Source organism: Brienomyrus brachyistius, unplaced genomic scaffold (genome assembly GCF_023856365.1).
Source record: "Brienomyrus brachyistius isolate T26 unplaced genomic scaffold, BBRACH_0.4 scaffold39, whole genome shotgun sequence".
NCBI classification, from domain to species: domain Eukaryota; kingdom Metazoa; phylum Chordata; class Actinopteri; order Osteoglossiformes; family Mormyridae; genus Brienomyrus; species Brienomyrus brachyistius.
This window is the reverse complement of record NW_026042314.1, coordinates 2324178-2346602: the sequence shown is the minus strand read 5'-3', so window position 1 is coordinate 2346602 and position 22425 is coordinate 2324178. Positions and strand designations below refer to the sequence as shown.

The 22425-nt window shown below is 41.5% G+C and overlaps 2 protein-coding genes across 4 annotated transcripts in view; one reads left to right on the top strand and one right to left on the bottom strand.

Moving 5' to 3' along the window:
• Positions 1-4977, top strand: part of LOC125722472 (NACHT, LRR and PYD domains-containing protein 12-like) — a 51979-nt gene extending 47002 nt beyond the window's left edge. For 2 of the 3 annotated variants that reach the window (XM_048998642.1, XM_048998640.1), the window contains one exon: positions 842-4977. In XM_048998642.1, the coding sequence (XP_048854599.1) occupies positions 842-1356 (515 nt within the window). In that variant the 3' untranslated portion in view covers positions 1357-4977. The remainder of the gene's footprint in view (positions 1-841) is intronic. The other variant, XM_048998641.1, reaches the window with a different exon arrangement.
• LOC125722469 (NACHT, LRR and PYD domains-containing protein 12-like) overlaps positions 1-14699 on the bottom strand; it is a 250587-nt gene extending 235888 nt beyond the window's left edge. Inside the window, exon 1 of the mRNA XM_048998632.1 lies at positions 14635-14699. Within this exon, the coding sequence (XP_048854589.1) occupies positions 14635-14684 (50 nt within the window). The 5' untranslated portion in view covers positions 14685-14699. The remainder of the gene's footprint in view (positions 1-14634) is intronic.
• Between the last annotated feature and the right edge of the window lie 7726 nt (positions 14700-22425).

Genomic DNA, 22425 nt, shown 5'->3' with positions numbered 1-22425 from the left:
GGCTCAGCATCTACAGTCACGCGCGCGGTAAGCGGTTCTCTGTGGAAGCGTATTGTATTCATCTGAAAAAAATCAATTCTGTTTTTCCGAATTAACGAGATAATAATCCCGTTAATATTTTTCTGAATTAATGAGAACCTTCCTGTTTTTATGATGCACGATATGTGTAGTTTAATCCGCTTTTATTGATGGTTTGTAGATGTTACTATCATTAGTTTGCCGACTTTGCTCGGCACCTATTCCGCCCCACTTGACACGGCAGTGTTTCTCCCGGATCAGTAGATACGGTATGACACTTCATGGAAATAAGCCGATGCATGTGAAATGCATTCAGACCGGCTTTGCTCTGACTAAAGACCATGTCAGACAATCGCTGCATATACTGGGTCCTCATGGAGCGCAACTCTGACGCCGGAATCATCATTTGTATCAGAATCCAGGTCCAAACATTTATTAGATATCACTTTAAACATGTAACAATATTACTTAAATATTCTGTTATTGATGGCCATTTTCAAGCCGCATGCGCCGGAATTAGCGGTTAGAAGGAAAGACACTGACTTTAGTATTGATCTCTGGTGCCGTTTTGTGGTAAATATGCTTGTGATGAATATGTCTGATGAATGTTGCTGCTTTGTTATTTTATTTACCTGTAATTAAGCTGTTAGTTTAGCTCGCACCGCATTTTGGCGGCTCTTCCCGCCGTTATCGTGCATCCTCCTTATGTTTCATAAACTTCAGTTCTCGCTTCGTTAGGGGAAGCTGTGCTGTTTTTATATCGTACAGAAACATAAAGTACAGGCGGCCTGATGGGATTAATAATTCTTCCCCCTGCCTACAGACTCCTGCCAGCTGACGCTGGACCCCAACACAGCAAACAGATTCCTGTCTCTGTCAGGGGGGAACAGGAAGGTGACAGGGGGGGCAGAGCAGCCATATCCTGATCATCCAGAGAGATTTGACAGCTGGAACCAAGTTCTGTGCAGAGAGAGTCTGACTGGCCGCTGTTACTGGGAGGCTGAGTGGGATGGAGTTGCAGTCCTGATAGGAGTGACTTATAAAGGGATCGGGAGGAAAGGATGGAGTGACTGTTGGCTTGGATACAATGACAAGTCATGGAGTCTGAGCTGTGATACTGACAGTTACTCTGTCTGTCACAATAATAAACAGACTCTCATACCCATAGAGCCCTCAGGCTCTTGCAGAGTAGGAGTGTATCTGGACTGGGGGGCTGGTGTTCTGTCCTTCTACAGAGTCTCCTCTGATGGACTGACCCCCCTGCACAGATTCACCTCCTCATTCACTGAGTCCCTCTGTCCAGGGTTTGGGGTTTTTAACTCCTCAGTGTCACTGTGACGTGTTGCTGGTTCTCCTGGCAAAAAGGTAATATCTCTGCTTTTTAACCTTTATAATCCTTTTTACTCTGAAATGTACAGAACTGTGCAAAAGTCTTAGGCAGGCAAAGAAAATGATGTTTAGATTATCCTCGTGTTGGTGTAAAACTATGATATGATGCCTGTCAAAGTGTGTCAGCTTCGCTATTTCAGAACCTCTGCTAAAATCATCCTAGTATTTGCAGTGACCGTCCAGTGCAGCCATGTATTTTTTGACTTGGCCACTAGCAGACCTCATACAGCTGGTCAATCTGTCACTGACTTTTTAAACCAGTATATTTAATTATTTAATTGAGCTGTTGGTGAAATTTAACAAAATCATGGAACGGCTGAGGTGCCCCTGAGGAGAAGTTTGGGAACTGAAGCGGTGTTCATCTAGCCATCCAACTAGATATCAGTAACTTTTTAGGAAACAGAAGAACTTATTACTAGTTTTTATTGTGTTACTCTTAATTTGTTCTAATGTTAAATTGTGTTTTTTGTTCTAAGCCAAAGTACACTTGCTACCCAGATAAACAGCTTTAAATATTTCTTTTGACTGCCTAAGACTTTTTATACAGGACTGTATGTTTGACAAAAAATAAATGACTGTGTTCAGTGAGCTGAATAACATGAAAAATATAGTTTTATACATTTTCTCTCTGACTAAATTGTAACTAAATGTAATCCTGATTGGGGGGGGGCTTTCCCCTCTCCCCTACATATGTACATTTTATATATTTATGCCTGTTTACTGTATTTCCTACCTGTACAATGACGATAAATGCTTTCTGTTCTGTCCTATTAATGTCCTGCTTCAGCGTCACCCAAAGCATAACTGAGTAACATAATGAAACCACAGTCTGCTGGATTAAGTTAAATTCACTGTATTACTGCAGCTGAACATAACTGACACAATGACACTCAATGTGTATAATAATCATTTGACTGAAGACATAACAGACACAAAAAACACTGGAAAATGTAATTGTGTCTTGTAACTGTCCTGGTTACAAGGACATATATAATCCATCCATTTTCCAAACCGCTTATCCTACTGGGTCGCGGGGGGTCCGGAGCCTATCCCGGAAGCAATGGGCACGAGGCAGGGAACAACCCAGGATGGGGGTCCAGCCCATCGCAGGGCAAAATATAATTATTAATATATTTGAATATATAATGAAATTTGTTTTGTTAAATAATTAACCCCTCACCCTATTGTAAAAGCTCTCATTACACCCTGTTGGACAGAAGGGGCAGGTGCCCAGGCAGCCTTGCTACCCCCACCCCAATATAAATGGTCTGGTTACGGCTCCGTTAAACAGAGGGGGAGGTGCTCAGGCACCCTTGCCACCCCCCTTATCTATCTGACCCAGATAAATTGATGCATAGATAGATCCTGAATCCATTGACCTTTCCCACCCCAGGATGGCAAAACCCACTAAATTTATCTGGATGCATTATTATTAATAACAGACGTGTAAGAAAATACACAGACATCCATTAACAATCCACCATTGGATTCATTATTTATTGCAGATTAACATTCTATACAGTGACTGTAGTCAGTTATAATGTCTCTCTATGAAGCTGCTGTCATATTTCTTACATTCACTGGACACGTCAATTCACAGAACATGCGATCCTTCTGGAAACAATGTGTACTTTTCAGGGCCGCCACTAGGTGGAGACAAACACAGATTACTAAATAAAAGTGGTTCAGAATTAAATTATAAGAAAGCGGATCTATGCGCGATATAAAATACCATGATTACTCCATTTTAACGGGACATTTCTTTTTATGCAAGTTTGTGACTAGTAGTCATTTACATTCTTTCATAATAAAAAAAAAACAATAATATTATGAGCCATAAATCATCCATATATTTTGCAGGAACAGACATCGTGCCGCTGAAGTTCAGCACTTTCCCGTTTTAGATGAACGTGATGTTGCCGTTTCCTACTCTGGCCACTCTGGGCCTGGTGGTGGATCATAATAGGTTGCATGTCAGAAGTATGTTTCAGCTAAAAATAAACGTGGTCTGACAACAATATCTGAGTCTTAAAAGCAATTTGAAGCAACTGACAGTTTGAAAGAGGGAAATTGGTTGATGCATTAATCTTAAGAACTGAAAAAGATATTTAATGTGTCAAGGGAGACAGTGGCTGTTTTCAAATCATGTACCGCATACAGCGTAAGGCATACTGTAACCAGTATATATACTGCGTACTGTTTGTCAGTGTAGTATCTAGTATGCATGTCCAGTATGCCAGCTTTTTCGCAAGAGGTTTGTAGCAAACTATGTTTTTACATGATCCCCAGACAACAGCTTTTCAACCAGTGTACTGCAATAACTCACCAGGTGTGCTCAGGAAAATGATAAAATTCTACAAAAAAGTTTATTGCAAATAAAAGAATTTAGAACTACGATTAAACGATTAGTTTACCTACAACGTCACATTGGAGAGGTACATTGAGATGTGTGGTCATTTACGAGTGAATAGAATTACAAAGGCAATCAGGGCAAACAACTATATGTATAGTTTGTAAAAGAAAGTTTCAAATTAATAAATAATTTACGAATCGTAAGTAGGGGGCGGCATGGTGGTGCAGTGGTTTGTACTGTTTCCTAACACCTCTGGGACCCGGGTTCAAGTCTCCACCTGGGTTATATGTGTGCGGAGTTTGCATGTTCTCCCCATGTCGTCGTGGGGTTTCCTCCGGGTACTCCGGTTTCCCTCCACAGTCCAAAAACATGCTGAGGCTAATTGGTGTTGCTAAATTGCCCGTAGGAATGCATGTGTGAGTGAATGGTGAGTGAGTGTGCCCTGCGATGGGCTGGCCCCCCATCCTGGGTTGTTCCCTGCCTCGTGCCCATTGCTTCCGGGATAGGCTCCGGAACCCCCCGCGACCCAGTAGGATAAGCGGTTAGGAAAATGGATGGATGGATGGATGGATGTCTATATCAATATACAAGTGAAGGGAACATATGCAGGAAAAATGTATTGAACACCCTTAAAATTATATTTATCCCAGATAAATCCCAGTTGTTTTTGTTTTAACGTCCAGAGTTAGTATCTTATTGAATCTATTTATTTTTCCCCAAGTAATATGATGCATTTAGATTTAATCAGTATTATTTTACTTTGGATTCGGAAGTTACAAAATCACCAGGTAAGTTGATTTTAGGTGTTTTAACTCATAAACAGATAGAAGTGATACGGCTTAAGATTAATTAGAATTAATTTATTGTCTATTTTTGTTAAGCACAGGATCCCTCGTAGACCGAGACTTCAAGGGCATTTTGTACACTTCATCTGTACAACTTTAACTGCTTCTGCAGTCTTTTTCTCCCCACACCCTCTCTTTCTTCACTTCTCTTTCTGTCTTTGCTCCAGAACAAATCCTCAGGCATCTCCATCCTGCAGTTCCTGGGAAAAGCCTCCTGCCACTCATCCTTGGAGCAGCGGCCCAATCTCAGGATCTCATACGTCAACATTCATTCTCATACGTCACAGCAGCTGTGGACATCTGGAGAAAAGGAGAGACCCTGATGTGCAGCCTACATTTTGTAAACTCGCACAATAAATTATCTTATTATCATTTTATTGTTTGAAGTTTCATTATTTGTAATTACATTTAGTATGGATTAAGGCAATTCCAGAATCAATAATGGTGTGTTTTTAGCTGCGATTCCATGTCTTTAAACTGTAAGTTATGGGGGGGGAATAAATCATAACCAGCTAATACAACCCGCCCCAATAATAATTTTTCCCCAGTAATGGGTGGAGACCTCAACACCTATAATGTTCCAGCCAAAGTTATGCCCTAATCCTACGTTATCTTGTCTTTACAGTTTTGCTCGACTGGTTACACACAATTCTCGGAAAACTGCACAATTTAGCAGAACTATAAACAAAACCCAAAATCAAAAATTGACACTTACACACAGATATAAAAAATGTTTTGCAAAAAAATAAAAGACCTTTTGGTTAAACAAAAAAAAAATAGAGAAGAAATTCAGGATTTTCTCACCGTGCTTACAAGCGAGCCTTGGCAGGGACAGCTGCACCCCTTGGCTGGGCCAAACTGGGGTCACCAGCCATGCCCGCGTATCACCCCTTACGGCCCACAAAGAGGAAGCCATGGTTAATATTAGCATGCATGGTCTGATTGCCCCCTGGTGGTTGATGGCGAGTTTGCAGCCGGCTATCGCATCACACAATAGACAAAGTGGGAAGAAGTAGACACAGTTCAAACCGAAAAAGACAGAAGGAGTTGCCAGGAGGTTATGCTGCTTGTGAGGATGGACCTGCTTGCCAGAACTGCAGGTAACATCCAGGCCTCCCTCAGACAGCTAAGGGAGTAAAGGTGGTGATGGGCCTTATTCATAGCAGCTGCAGCATTCTGTGCCCACTTAACACTGACCTCAGTGATGAGCTGGAGAGTGTGCTGAAGGCAGACACTTATATACACGGCAAAGACCCAGACCGTATGAAGGCTCAGGTTAGGCTCAGCTGATGTGCGGCAGTGTGCAGTAGCTCTTTGTTTTACGATACTGCAGGCCCAAGTACACTTTTTACACTAAAAATTAGTACCTTTGCTTCTACCGTTGTGGGAACTGTACTACAAAGAGTCAACGCAAGGTAAGCTGCAAAGTGCAAACAAATGTACAACCTACCCTACATAGTGCACTATGTTTACTTTGTTTGTACCATGAGTTCTGTCTTTGCACCTTATCTGTTTGGCACTATATGTCGGTCATTCCTGTTATTGCGTTTTTCTCAAACATGAGTCACATATCTACAGCAAATATCTTATATATTTAGGTCTTTATCACGTAAACAGATATAATACGTATTAAAATACCATTTTGTATATACACACCTTTTCTTGATATATGCAATAAGGCTGCCGTGATTAGTGGACGTAGTCCATGACATGTCTTTCTTCAATATCACTATGTAATTATTGGAGTAGTTATTCTCTATAGCCCTGCAGTGACATACAGCTTGTTGTTGTCAAAATTAAACTTAAATTACACGCTCAATGTGATTTTCTGCAGGAAAATTAATTGCTTAGATTGATCGACCAATCATTAAAATAATTGATAGATTAATCAGTAGAAACATAAACGGCTGTAGCTACTTATTTGTGCATGAATCTCCTTGCGTCAGAGGAAGCTGGAAGGGGGATGTGACCTTTATGGAGTAGAATGAGACAGAAGAGCTGTAAAATAAATGGTTATGCTAACTGCAGTGCGGCCTCTTTCACGCAGCCCTGCTCAGTCTGTCTAGTCATACCATGAGAGTCAGTTAATCAAGGAGGTTTGGATTGTCTGCTGGGAACCTGTACAGCCGGTGCTTTGTACTGCTGATGGCCTCTTCTTCACACGTGCTTTGCTGCCACCTGCTGGTCAAAGATTAAAATTGGTTTATTCATTAATGAAAGTAAAAATCTTATTGCATTGTATATTTGTCATTATTTTGATTTAATAAATATTCTGATTGAATTAATATTTTACAAATATTTTAAAATTAAATGTAAATTCAGATAACAGCTCCCCCTCAGAGGCCACCAATCAGTGACCATCTTGATGAAAGACATGAAATCAGGACAGCCCACTTTTTTCTCAGCCTGTAACGTCTCTCCTGTATGCCCTGTTGCTGTACCACAGTTCCTCCTGTCATCGGAAGCAGCACCAGCACCTGCCTGCCATCACCTGCCCACTTTGAGACTGAAAAGGAACGAACTTTAGTATCAACGACCAGTTTCCCAAGGATATCCTGGAAAGAAGGAAGATCCTGTTCCCTATACGGAAAACATTCATCGACGGAGGCTCCCTTACTGTCATTGCGGTCGACAAACTGTACGTCAACGGATGGCTCTGTTGCCACCAGAATTCCATCCCCTGGCTGTTCTGAATCTGCATCAGGTGATCTGTATCCACACCAACAATCTCGACGCTTTGCAGATAGATCTAGATATAATAATAATTGCCGGTCTAATGAGCTTAAGGGATTGTCATCATCTCTCTTCTTTTATTATTATGATTATTATTATTATTATTTTATCTGTTTTTTCTTCTCTCTTTCTTTTTGTCCCTTGTTTTTCCCCTGATGATTGCTGTTGTCACTTTGCGATGTTGCTTTGGCTCCTGCACTGTTTTAGTTCACTTGAGGCTCCTCCTACGTTTTCTCACTACTTTTTCTCTGCATCACATTTCTGTTACATTCCCATTTTCTCCATGTTGCCATATGCTCAATGCACAGCATAAATAATGACACAAACATTTGGCAAACATCAAACATCTTAACAGGTAATATAAATATGTCCACACTGAGATTTGTCACATGGAATGTACGTGGAATTGGTTCCAGGAAAAAGAGGCTAAAAATTGCTAATCGGTTAAATGACTTGAAGGCAGACATTGTCTTTTTACAAGAGACTCATATGACCTTCCCACAGTTCCCTCACACGTACTCAGCCTGCTACAACTCAAAACAAAGAGGAGTAACCATATTGATTAACAAAAGGATTCATTTCACCATTAGCAACACTATAATAGATGCAGAAGGTAGATTTGTAATACTAAACTTATCTATTCAAAATATGTATTTCTGCATTGCTAGTGCATATGGACGGAACGTTGACGACCCCTCCTTTTTCATGCTCTCTTCACTTCACTTTCTGACCACTCGGACACCACTCTCATTACAGGAGGAGACTTTAACTTGGTGTTGAACCGAGAAATGGACAGGCTCAGCACGGCAGTGAACCAAAGGAACTGGCTATCTGTAGATATTCTTAAACAATACATGAATGATTTTGGTCTTTATGATGCCTGGCGTTCACATCATCCCACGTCCAGGGATGACACCTTCTTTTCAGCAGTACACCACTCACATTCTCGCTTAGATTATTTTTTAATTAGCAGCTCCATGATGAGACACATCAGAGAAACTCAGATACACTCTATCCTTATCAGTGATCACTCACTGGTGTCTTTGGTTAAGGACAGAGTCACACCAACGAGCAGGAACTGGAGACTCAATACATCTTTACTTAAAGATCAAGATTTTATTAATTATTTCAAAAATGAATGGGCAATGTATCTGGATAACAATGATCTACCAGAAATCTCACCATGTGTTATCTGGGAAGCGGGAAAGGCAGTAATGAGAGGAAAAATAATATCTTATTGCTCACATAAAAAAATAAAGAAAAATCACATGTTGCAGAATTAGAACAGAAAATTAAATCATTAGAAACAGCTTATGCTTCCTCACCGCAAGAGCAGATAATTAGCAACTTGAGGAAACTCAAATTGGAATTTAATGAACTAAATTATAGGAAGACAGAATTTTTGGTAGAAATATTGCGATTGGAGAACTTTGAACAAGGTAATAAATCTGGAAGATTCCTGGCTAACCAGTTAAAACTAAATAAATAAAAATCAACAATTTGTTCTATTAAAGACTCGAGGATGAATATAACTCATGATCACCAACAAATTAATAAATCTTTTACAGAATTTTATGAAGCTTCATACTCATCACAGAATAATATATCTGATGCTGACATCAACAAATTTCTTAACAATATAAATCTGCCAAAGCAGATTACTGTTTTAGACTCTCCTCTATCAGTATCTGAATTCAATGAAGGCATACAGCATCTTCCAAATAATAAAGTCCCAGGTCCCGATGGTTTCCCAGCAGAATTCTACAAAGTATTTTGGCCAAAGCTAGCACCCATTTTTATCAGAATGGTTACTCAAATTCAGAATGATCACTCGCTATCTCCAAACATGAACTGTGCCAATATTAGCCTGCTTCTGAAACCTGGTAAAGACCCAACGCTGACATCCAGCTACCGCCCAATCTCACTCATAGACGTAGATCTTAAAATAATTTGCAAAGTCCTTGCCAAAAGATTAGAGAAAGTTAGTCCATTTCTTATACATCCTGACCAAACAGGTTTTATCAGGGGTAGACATTCAGCCAATAATACACATAGACTACTGAATGTTATAGACTACTGCTCCATTAAAAAATTAGAAACCACGGTTATATCTCTAGATGCAGAGAAAGCATTTGACAAAGTAATTTGGAAATTTCTATTTGCAGTTCTACATAAATTTGGATTTGGTTCATCCTTCATAAACTGGATTAAAACACTATACAGCTCTCCAAATGCATGTGTTAGGACAAATGAACTTATTTCTTGAAGCTTCTGCTTGCAGAGGGGCACCAGTCAGGGCGTTGCAAATTGTTTTGGGCTAGGGGCCCCATGGGCCCCCTGCACCCCAAGGGCCCCTGTGCAGCGGCCCCGCTGGCCCGGTCCGTAATCCGTCCCTGTGTAGAACTACCAAATGTCTATCACTACTTCTTAGCCAACAGATTGCAGTATGTATCAAATTGGATTAAATCAAGCCCAGTAGACAGTCCATGGCTGAACTTAGAACAAGCAATCTGTGGAGAAGTAAAAATCTCTGAACTACCCTTTATAAGTCCTAGCATTAACTAGCATTATAACTGTTTTAAAAGCCTTAGTATTAACACCTCATTGACAGCCTGGTGGGAATTTTTTAAAATAACCAAGTCTACACTTACCCCTGTAATCTAACACCCATTTGGAACAATCCAGATATTTGCCAGAAAAAGAAAGCATTGAACTTTCCTGTATGGCGTGATAAAGGGATTATAAATCTATAACATGCTATTCAAAACAGGAAAATTGTCACATTCAAGGAACTTGTCTCAAAATATGGAATTAGCAACAATAAATTTCTTGAGTATCAGCAAGTGAAGTCCATTATTCAGGCGAGGTTCAACCCTAATCAGCTTAATTTAGAAATACCTCCATGGGTACTTGAATTTTTAAATCTCTCTTGCCCCAAATTATTATCAAAATTGTATAAGTTATTGTCAAAAATAGATGACTCAATTTCCCTCCCAACCTTAAAATGGGAGCAAGATCTATCCATTTATCCAGAGCAAAACTTTTGGAATCAAATATGTTTAAACCCTTTCAAAATGACTAAACGTCCCAACTTGCAACTTGTACAATACAAGACTCTCCATAGAATACACTACACAGGATGTTCCAAATGGGCCTTATACACTCAAACTTATGTACCCACTGCTCAGGTAACTTTGTGGAGAACTACATGCATGCAATATGGTCCTGCACACCGGTGCAGAAGTTCTGGCAGATGATATGTGAAGATCTATCAGTATGGTTTAATTGTCATATCCCAACCTCACCTACACTGTGCATTTTAGGAAATGCAAGTGAATTAGATATGGAAGAAAATAAGGCACACATAATCCTTACTGCCTTAGGCATTGCAAAGAAAACTATCTTCATGAACTGGAAATCAAAAAATAATTTATGTATTACTCAGTATAGAAATTTACTGTTAGACCACTTACTGTAAGTATGGAGAGAATATCTGCTCCCATCCGAAATAAACAATTATGTGAATTGGATTCTCTCTGGTCCACTCTGACCAATTCCATTGTATAGGGGGGGTGGTCGGCTGTGGTCTCATCTCCTCGGGATCCTGGCGGGTGGTGGGGTTGGGCCCTCGAGCTTTGGGCGTCTAGTGGCTTCTTGGGGCTGGGGGGCTGTGGCTGCCGTCTTGTGATGTCTGGGTGTTTGTCCTGGCTGGGGGTGGTGGGGGGGAGCTTGGGCGGGTGCTGCCTGGTGGTCATGGGGTGTGGGGTCTGGAGTGCTGGTGGTGGCAGGGGCTGGCCCTGGGAGGGGCGGTTGACCTCTTCGGTGCGGGCCTGGGTACATGGTCCGGGGCTCTGGCGCCCGGGGCCTGGCCGTCTCCTCGGTGGGTACCCCCCTGCACCGGGGTGGCCTGTGCTCCCCCGGGGGTGCCGCTGGGGGGGAGGGGTCGGTCCATGTCGGGGTGTCCAGCCTGCACTGTGTTGGGGGTGGCGTACCTCGGGCCTGGGCAAGGCTGCCACATTTTTTGTTGTAGAGTGAGTGACTGCCCTTCAGGGTGGGGGGGGCGGGGTGGCTTTTGGTGCTGGCGGTGCCCTGGGGTGTGGTCGCCGGGGGCCCCGGGTCCGCTCCTTCCTGCTCGGCGGTGGGGGCTGGGGTGCCTACTGAGCCAGCTAGCTGGCTCTCTTTTGCCAGGGGGTGAGCAATCTGCCCCCTGGCCTTATGAATCCCAGCCCCTCTCCCCCCTCATTCACAATATGCGACGCACACATGTAGGGCCTTGGGGGGGGGGGGTATACCGTGCATTCTACGGTGGGGAGGGCTGTTTACGTGGCCTGACTCACTGTGCTGTGCGGCCTTCTGCCTCCCCCTGTTTTAATTGCACTTTAGTCATCACATGCCAGTATACACACAGGGCCTTGGGGGCCGGGGGCACTACTCAGAGGCTGGTGGTATCACTCGCCTCTGTGCTGCTGCCGCCCCCCAATTTTACTCACACCATATACATTCAGGGTCTTGATGGGGGAGTGATGTGGAGGAGAGCTGTTCACAAGCAGCGCCCGTCAATTTTAAATTCATCTTAGTTTCTCAACAGTCATACTCACCCCTACACTACATACAGTCTCATACATCTCCACACGCATCCAACACTCTATCTCTGAGAGTGGTCACGCACACTAGCCTGCATCTCGCCTACACAATTGAGCACACATGTACATATACTTGCACACACCCATCCAAGCACACACTAAGATTTTATATGCTTGTATAGTTGTGTTACTTTCTGCACGCTATAATTTTGTTTATTCCTTTCTGAATCTATCACTCCTTTTTTTTCTTTTTCCTGTCTTTTTTTTCTCCTTTTCCTTCTTTTTTCCCCTCCTAATATGTCCCTCCTCTACGGCCAGCTCACCCACTGCAATGTTTTTACATGATGAAACTGAAATAAATAAATAAAATTAAAATAAAAAGAAATAGATCAACATGAGGGGCCTATACAGAGTTTATAGAGCCCCTCATGGTAAAGCAAACATGTTTGGCACAGCAGTGCATTTAGACCATGATTCTGCCAAAGCTGCCAGACAGGACAAGGGGGAAAATATAACATTTCTAGAGCCTCTTGACATGGGAAGTCAGAAACATCAGACCCATTTATTGAGATCCGCATGCAAGCTACAAGATGGTCTCCTGGCAGCCTATTGCGGATGTTTGGCTCGAGCTGAAAATATATTAACTGTTAGGCTTTAAAAACGATAGTTGATAGTATAAAATGGTGATAGTTTAAAGCAGAAAATTCCATTGTGAAACGCCTTTATCACCCTGGGAGCGTTTAAAAAACGCAGATATTTTTCTCTGCTTTTCAGGTGGCTGACGCTACATATTTTCTGACGCGCGCTCTCTGTCCGCTGGTGGGAGTGTGCTCACCTGTGTGTGCGCGCATGTGTCTGTGAGCGCGCATCGGGACGGAACTCCGCCATGCGCGAAAGTGTAGAGCAGGGGTGTCCACACTTTTTCAGCTTGCGAGCTACTTATGAATGACCAAGTCAAAATGATCTACTATAAAAATGCAAAACATATTGTTATTTATATATTTATAGATATTCGTTATTATTTATTGTTGTTATTATTATTGTTATTATTTAATATTGTTTATCATTATTATTAATTTCCCTTTGGCATAAATGAAGCATTTTTTAATTGAACTGGGATTTTAGTTCCTTCACCTTTCTCTTTCTAGCTCGCTTTTCGGAGGGAAGTTAATGCCGTAGTTTTTATGAGCAGTCCGAAAATGCCGCTCCACATTTCCCTTCTTCGGAATAGCAGTGGTAGACTGACAGATGAAACAAACGCACTTCGAATATGACCTTGTGGGGAAAAAATACTCCTTTCATTCCGTATGGAAGTGGTAGGTTATTGGCTTCGTACTTGGTCCTGCTCCCCCATTCAGTTTTATACCCTCTCTTAAGTTTAGTAGAAATAAATTGGAGGCGACTCGGTTGCTTACTGGAGTTTTGCAGCAGCTGGCGAGGTTGATCGCGTCATCCTTCCTCTATTTTTTATGTCATGCGATCTACTCACTCTTTGCGATCGACCAGTAGATCGCTATCGATGTATTGGGCACCTCTGGTATAGAGAGAAAAATGACAAGCTGTTGTGCAAAGAAGATAAATAACAAAAGGCTATTTAATCTGTTTATTAAAAGGACAATGTATAGAGCTCTTCTATAGTAAAGGTAACCTTACAGTAAATGACTTCTGCTGTGATCTGACGCTATATAGAAAATGTAATTAAATAAGATGAACTTGACCTTCTGCGGGGGGGGCACCCTAATATAATGATAGGGGAAACACTGCTGTCTGTCTGCCATAAAATAAATAAAAGGGGGAATTGGAATTGCATATGACTATGGAGAGAATGGTTGGCTATAGTGAAAAAGGTGTGGAACTTTTTACTAATTCACATAAGGGACAGCATAAAGGGTTGTTTAATTCAGCATCGGAGGAATTCATATATTTGTGTGATTATGATAATCACACTATTATAACTTGATTGTACATCTCTTGAATTAATTACAGTGTCATGTATAACACTGCACTTTTTAATACATTGTTTGGCAGAACAGACTGCAAAACTGTAGTGCAGGGGCGATTCTAGGTTCAGAGTTTTGGGGGTGCTGAGCACCCAGAGAGCTGCCCAGCAAGGCAAGATACACTTTACTCGTCACAATGAGACTTTTTCCCTGCCTCTTTCAGTCCCCGCATCCTTAAATGTCTCCAGTTGTCCCGAGTTCTATCTGACTGTCTCCTTTGTGCATTTAAACCCCTGTTCCTCCCTGTTCTTTTCGTCTGTTGTCTTCGTCTCCGTCATCAGTCATCATTTTACCATCTCTGTGCAAGTCTGCAAATTTCTTTATTAAATCCTAAGAGTTTCTCTGTGCCTGGGTCCTTGTCAAAAAACATGACATGACTGTTTTGTACATTTTAACAATTTAATTCCAACATTTGTGTAAGAAAAGCAAAACACTTTTTGGAAAAGTCTTTAACAAGACCATCAAATTTGATAAAGGTTTTTTTTAAATGCTGCAAAAGCCCACAACTGCAAAAGAAGAATGGATTGGAATAAAAAAAATACATATCCTAACCTTAATTACTGGAGGAGAGTAATGAATGATGCTAATAGTGAGTGTAGTGGCAAATTTTCAGGGTTTTAATCAAATAAATTCAACCACTTCCTCATATGAGCAGACCAGACAACTTTTTGACTCGTATCCACGTCTATTCGTTAACAACCGAACTTACTTACTCGAAATCCTTGTAACCGTCGAACTCTTTTATTTTCAAAAAGGTTGTCATCAACGGGATCACATCCAGTTGTGAATAAGCTTCAGGTTTTCTAATTAATAATCAACAATGAACGAAATAATAATGGATTAGGATTCACGGTCCAAAAACTATATACTGCCAAGCTGCGCATATGTCCACTTTTCCTCCTTTTCCTTTTTTTACCGTTGTCACATGCACAGCCCAGGATTCACACATTGACCAATAGAAACGCAGCGTCAATAACGCTATGTACATTTCCGTACTTTTAACCATAACAATGGCTATTGGTATGTAAGCCCAAATATAACATTCCAATTTGAAATATCAACAAAAAACATTAAAAGGATATTTTTTCTGTACTTTGGCTCTAACAGTGAGTAAAAAGTAAACGGAGTGCATTTTTTGGACAGGGATTCACTTTTAATGTGTATCTATAATATAATACAGATACATAAAAAATACCCTCAAAAAACAGAACAGTGTGAAATACACAAATGTACAAAATATTAATTAAAAAAATTATAAAGATGGAGGCAACTTTGCCTGTGGTACAATGTATGCAATGTATGAAAAGATCTTTACTGCAGATACTACTATGACTGCAGATTTGTTTTTTTATTTTAACCTATGTCGCCTCACCTTGTGGCTGGCAAATCTGTCTGTCACTTTTTGGTGGTCAACTCTCTCAAGCATCTCCTTCTCAACTGACATCACAGCCAGGTGCTGGAGTCTGCTTTGACCCATGGTCCTTCTCAGCCAGGTATGGAGCCGACGCAAGACACTGAAAGATCTCTCACAGCTACAGCTGCTAACTGGGATTGTTAGGGCAACCTGAATAACAGTTTTCAGTGTGGGGAAGATCTTATCCAGAAGTTTGTATAATGTTAACATATCTGGAATGGCACCAGCCTCACTCTTGAGCTTCAAAAAGGTTTTGGCAACTACAACTTCCTCTAACTGAAGTTCAATATGGTAATGCAGTGCCAGGGCTGACAAATGAGGCTCAGACCAGAATTGGTTTGAGGTTGGACTACACGCCTGAATCCCATTAAGCAATTCCTGACTAACACCAGAAAAACGCTTCTCAAGTTCAGAGATCATTCTGTCCAGACAAGGAAACAACAATTTCCTTTTAAGCTCTTCTGACACAGAAGAGCCACAGACTTCACTGCCTGCCCCACAGGTTGACTCAAAAACAAATCCATCGATTTTCTTTCGTTTCTGCCTCTGTCCAGAAGACTGCTCCAAAACAGGTACCTGGTTTGCCTCACACAAAGCCTTTGTCCTTGCATGAATATCAGTAGCAGTGGCATCACTGCGCTTCTGCTTCAGAGTCTCAACCACCGCATCTTTGTATGTCTGTGCCTGGGCAATATCTATGGTCTCCTTTTGTAGGTATCTGTGTAAACATGCAGTTACAGACAGTAGATCCTTGAAAACAATCAGCAAATACACTGAGGAGAATTTACTGAGTTTTGCCTTTAATCCCACTGCAATAGGTGTGTTGATAGTGGAGAGGCACTCAATTATGGCATGGAAGTTGTTAAGCACAGCCGTTACTGAACGAACCTGGCATGCCCAGCGTGTGTTTGACAGTTGCACAAGTTCACTTTGCTCCAATCCTAATTTCTTCTGAGTGTCCATGAACTTATGATGGTTTACAAGAGACACACTAAAGAAGGAATGGAGACTTTCCAGCACGTTAAAGAACTCTATAGTACATCTCTTGAATTGAATTAATTACAGTGTCATGTATAACACTGCACTTTTTAATACATTGTTTGGCAGAACAGACTGGAAAACTGTAGTCTCAATGGAAAGCTGGATGAAATTCCTACGGTGGCGTAGTCAGCTGTCCACTGAGTCTACAGTTTTGTAGTTCGGTCTGTCACAGTCTGGCGCAGTTGGCAGGATCATCGTTCTGAGAGCAGAGACGCGTGTTCAGTGTTAATGACTCTTCGGTTGTTTTTCTATTTTTAATTACTTTTTTATTCCTATCCATGTCTTTTTTTCCTTTTGTATGCTCATTATTTAGCCAGTACAGCTGTTTTTATTGTAGTCGAAAACAACAGTGAGTGCCAGTCACTGGCAAATCCCTTGGTTCCCGGTTCCACTCCATCTGTCCTCTGGTGGTCCCCTTGAGCTGTGGACCCCTTTCCAGTGTTCTGCAGCCAGATCCTCCTGAGCCGCACGGAAGCGGAAGTTGGCAAAGTGAGATGTGGCAGTAGGCCTATGCATGCAATTGACTGGAGTATGGAGAGTAAAGCCTTTCGTTTTGTTTAATAAAAGTTGTCCGTGTATTTTCTCATATGCGAGAACATCACAACTGCCACTGCACTTGTTGATGTGTAAGTGTGTCCTAATCAAACAATAAAGAGAAACTACATGCAGCACTGAAAAACTATTCCACGGCTAAAAAATTTAATCATTCTTTCTATATCAGAAGCTAGTCTCTGACTGAAATTTCTACAACAGGCACCGAATGGGAAATCTTTATATAAACTGATAGCAATTAACTTAAGAGTGCATGCTTGGATTGTAGTATCTGCATGTACTGTGGAACTAAAAAGAATCATAATCAACATATATAATTACGTAAATGAAAAACAAATACGTTGCATTTTACTTAATAGTTTTGCACGTTGCCATAATTTATATTTAATTTAAAATATGAAGCACCCAAGCAAAGTTTATGTTAAAATAATACTCAAGATCCTTAAGTCTTTAACAGTGGCATGGAGGTTCAATGAGAAACCGACTATCATTCAGAATCGTGGCGCTCAGGAGCATACTTACACTGAACAACTGATGATTTGTCTAAGCATTTGGACTCTCATGATTAAAACAATGCTGATTGTACTTTTCATTATCACTGACCAGTTGTTTTTCTTTGTTGTGCTGTGCAGCAGAATGTTTCACAAACATATCCAAATTAAGAGCCTTTGCACGCTGATTCTCAATGCTCAGCAGAGTTTCCAGGTCCGCGGTGTTCTTGCCCAATTGTGCTATTTTTAAAACATAGTTTCGGGTAAATATTAGGACGTCATGGGTTGCGGATTTTTGGGCTGATTTCATAATGTTATACAGCAGCAGACTGCAAGGGGAAAAAGAAACTAATTATTATCAGTGCAAGTGGCTCCTAATCCTGAGTAATGCTGGATCTCTAGCCACCTAAAGTAAGAGACAGATGCACACGGAAAGCAGGGCTGCCGACTACCATGCATCTGGCATGACTTTCACGCTCTCAGACACTCACGCAAGGAATCTTCCACTATATTATTCCACTATAAGCCTAAATGTAGCTACATCAGAAGCGTTGGTGTAGTTTGCAAACCCTACATACCATTTAGAATAGGGGTCACCAACATGGTGCCCACTGGCACCAGGATGCCCCCAAGGACCACATGAGTCACCCACGGACCTGTTCTAAAAATACCACAACTCACCAGTGGGCAGCGACTAAAATTAAATTTTATCTTGTTGCTATTCTTCTTTAATCACATTTGTATTTATATAGATTTGAAAATGACAATATCCAAAAAAGCATTTAAAACGTGTTTATTCTACATGAAGTTTAGATAAGTTTAGGTAAAGTCTGTTCTGGTAGCCTTTGTATGGCTCAGTACCCGTGAAGTAGCTCTCAGTTTCAAAAAGGTTGCTGACCCTTGATATATAGTATACCCCAATCATGGGTGATATATCCTAATCAGTAAAATAACAGTCGGAAGTTCAGAACAGTAACAGTAACAGTTCAGAAAATATTTTTTCCATCCCAATCCCAATCATGTTGATGCAAATTTACAGCAGTGTGGATTCTCAGAAAAAAAGGTACTCTGACATAAAGATCAGCAATACACTGCGAATAACATTTAATTTCACATTTATACAAAAAAAGGAGAGGGCATTTCGATGATAAAATCTGTAGTGAACAATAAGTCGCCTCAAAACAAAACCTGGTATTCGGTCATGCTACCTTAAGGTAAACATTACTTTGTGAGACCACATTATAAAGGCAAAGAATGTCTGCAACAACAATTCTGGGCCCAAATGTTTGAGTGGGCGATCATAGTCAAATAGTCAGTTGTTTTGTGCAAAGTTCCTTGTTCTGAAATAAATACTTTCTGCAATAGCACATCCAAGCATATTCACACAGTCTTTATCGTTCAATGTCTAGAAGAACTGATCATTCTTCTCGTAGGCGCAGGTAGAGGTCAATTGCCTTATAAGCATCCAGAGGAACATCAAGACCATTCTCTGCCATGACAGAGGTGCACAACGTGAAGACATCATCATCACAAGCAATGTCACGTCGGTGAATGCAGTCATTTTCACAGTGGTTGACTTCTTCCTCTGGAATCTGGCACAAATAGTCCTGTGTGTTCTATAATTCTGGCACCAAATACATGACATCGGGACGTCTGTGGGGGACATGGTGGTTTCCTGAGGGCCGAATAAGGTGACAACTATGATGCTGATGTGGCCCGGGGTGAAAATGAGTCTGACACCCCTGTTTTAAGTGATCCGTGTTTTTCTTGCTGCCAGCATCTCATAAAAAGGGTCAGCGCTCACAGCAGCAGTGATGCTCTGTATCCACTTGTCCTTCTCCTCAGGGGTTGGCGCCGAGATGCGGTACACCACATGATTTCCCTCTCCCAGGCGGCCGTCTGCCTCCGTTTTGCAGGCTTTCATCAGCTGTCTGCTGTTGTTAGGGATGTACAGTTAAAAGCAGTTAGGCTTCCTGAGATCATTCACCTCACGGATGCTCAGATTCTCCAGCGGAATGATCACCCTGGGTTTCTTATCCGTAGTATGTTTAAAGTAGTAAAGGCAGTTGTCCATCAGGATGAACCACCGCCTTTTCCATGTTTTCACCCGTCCTCCTCCCAGTTTGAAGAGCCAACCCTCTCTGTCAGGGTTGAAGAAGGCATTGTTCCCATTGTCTTCAGGAATCTTGAATGGCTCATTCTTTATGCTCTTATAAAGATTTCGGAGGAGATCATCTGGCAGGTTGCCTCCATCATTGATTCCTCGATTCATGGAGATGAACCTGTCCACACTGGGCTTGTCTCTCACATTTGGATTATGAAGGCTAGTGTTTAGCATGATGATGGAAAATGAAAGTACATAGCAGGTGTCAATGTTCTGGAAGACTCCAGGATTACATTGACAGTACCTCTGCGCAAAGGCCTCCATCATCCTGTCAATCTTTTGTGCTTCTCCTGGCAGACGGAAACTCCAGAGGAACTGCCTGAGAGCCTGTACCAGGTTGAACCCTGCGAATTCATGAAGCCCAAGAAATGTTTGGAGGACTTGGATATTGAAGTCGTCTCTCTCACCCAGGTAATCCCCAATGGCTGTTTTGTTCAGCCCCTCTCCCTTGTATAGGAGCTGGGCGATGTCCTCAGACGTGTGCCGGAGAAGATTGTTTTGTACCATGAACAGGATACCCTTCTTAGGGTCCATGTTGAATTTCTTTCTTCCCATGGCGACATGCCTATTCTTTTCTAAGATTTGGCTGCGTTTGGTGCTGGATTCAAGGCCCTCCACTTCCATGAGGGCCTCTCTCAGCGTCTCCCGCAGCCTCTGGATCTCCAGCAGAAGGGCTCCTTTCCTCAGCCGGATGTCCTCAAGTTCAGAGTGCTTCTCTGGACTCAGGTCCATGGAGACTGCAGCAGACAGGAAAAGGAGATCGTCAGCGGGTGTGGAGCTCAGCAGGTTGGCAATCTCTGCCAGTTTGGTTGTTGGTTCAACTCCCATGGCAGAGTAATCATAACATTGTTAAGCCCTTGAGCAAGTCCCTTAGACCCAAGTGCTCTGACCCCAAACTCTCCTCACTTCAGACAAAAGCATATGCTGAATATATGTAATCCCAAAGGGCAGTTACAGAAGACCCCAGGACCGGAGTAACGTGGGAAGCAATTACTGATGCCTGGAAGCTTTGGGGCATGCAAATAAACTGCATCCAAAGGCAAATGGCTAATAAAGAATGCTCTGAATGCCAGGCATTCGTCCAGCAGTGAGATCGTAGAGATAATGAATAAAGATAGAAAGTGTGAATAAAGATAAAACATTTTGATTGTATTTGTGAAGCGATGCTGGATGTGCTGAGCTCGCCGGGAAGGTCATGTGGTCCGCATTCCCTCCCCATGCACATGTGATCAGCTCAATCACACCGAAATTGTCGGTTTGCTGCCCTTCAGGGAAACAATCTAAAGGGTGTTACGGGAAAAGTAATCGATGCAAGAGCCAATGATGTTCTCCTGGTGCCTACCCCTGTCTATGTTATCGTTACTGACACAAACAATGATGAACGATAATAAGCATTTATAAGCCATGATGACCGCACCATTAACGTGGAGCTGCACTAACGTCTGTTTTTATAGCTAACCAGCAAGTCAACGTCTCCCCCTGGTAATGCAACAGCGCCGGTTAAACAATACGTTTACACCGAGTGCTTGTGATCAGTGGCCTGTACTACGAATCAGGGTTACTGGCTTATCGGGGTAACTTGACGGATTTAAGGTACCACAGTTTAAATGAACTTCATATTTGTTCATCGGGATGTCTGAATCGGTGCTAATCAGTACTACGACGCCAGTTAAGAAGTTGATTTGTTCCATCGGCGTTAACTGAACTGGAGTTTGTGCGTGTTCACATAAATGGAGCACGTTCGGCAGCGTAAGTCGCCGTTTGACTCATGGCGCGATCTCTATATTTCACAGAGGAAGACTGCATGATAATTATACAGGGATATAAGGAGTTTAAATCAACGCTGCAAAGAAAGTCCAATACCACTGCAGCCAAGAAAAGCAGGCAGGCTTGTTGGCAAGGTATTGCCGACCGAGTAAATGCATAAGTACGTTTTCATGCTCATAAAACGTGGTCTAAAATATCTCACGACCAAGTATTAGACTATGAAGTGTTGTGTGAAAAAAATGTAAATACTGATAATAACTACAAAGGCTCACAGAAGCGGCACAGTTCAGAAGTCACCCAGCTATTATTTGCTGTTAAGTAATGTGATGCTCCCTAAACTTCCATTACTGTGATGTTGGTCATAATGTAAACCTAATGTTAACAATAACTTAACTGATCCGGTTTCAAATACAATAGTAGTGGAAAGCATACGTGGCAGCAAGTTAAGATGAGATATAAAAACATCATGTCAAGTGGCAGGGCTATTTATATTTATATGTATTTATATTTCTACTCATTATGAAAGATTTATTGTGTCTGTGTTCAGTGTCAGTGTTTCTTTGTTTTACAGCTAATACGAAAATGTGTCTGTTAATATTACACTTATAGAAGGTGAGCCATTGTTTAACAAACAAATGATTTGCAACAGGACAAAACAGAAGCATATGTGCAGTGGGAAAACGATTATGAACCTGTTACCGCGGTTAAGTTAGCCTCATATTCGATATTCAGTTTTCTGGCTTTAATAACGTTTAACGGAAGTAGGGTGGGGCGTTTTTAATGAGAGAATTGTGTCCAGTACACAGACAACGATGCACATCGATTATTTTTGCGCTTCAAACCATTTCGTGATTTGTGCCAAATCGTGTTAATAGCTAATAATGCTGTAATGACATGGTGGTTTAGCATTTTGGCCTCATGGCGACTGTTGCACACCCCTTTGTTTCCCAGATTGCTTTATGTACGAATTGTAATTAATTTTTTAATGTTCGTATGTATCCATATAAATGCAACGGGACAATACATGAATAGATTAATAACTTTAAAACTAGACAAGACAAGCACATCGAAATCT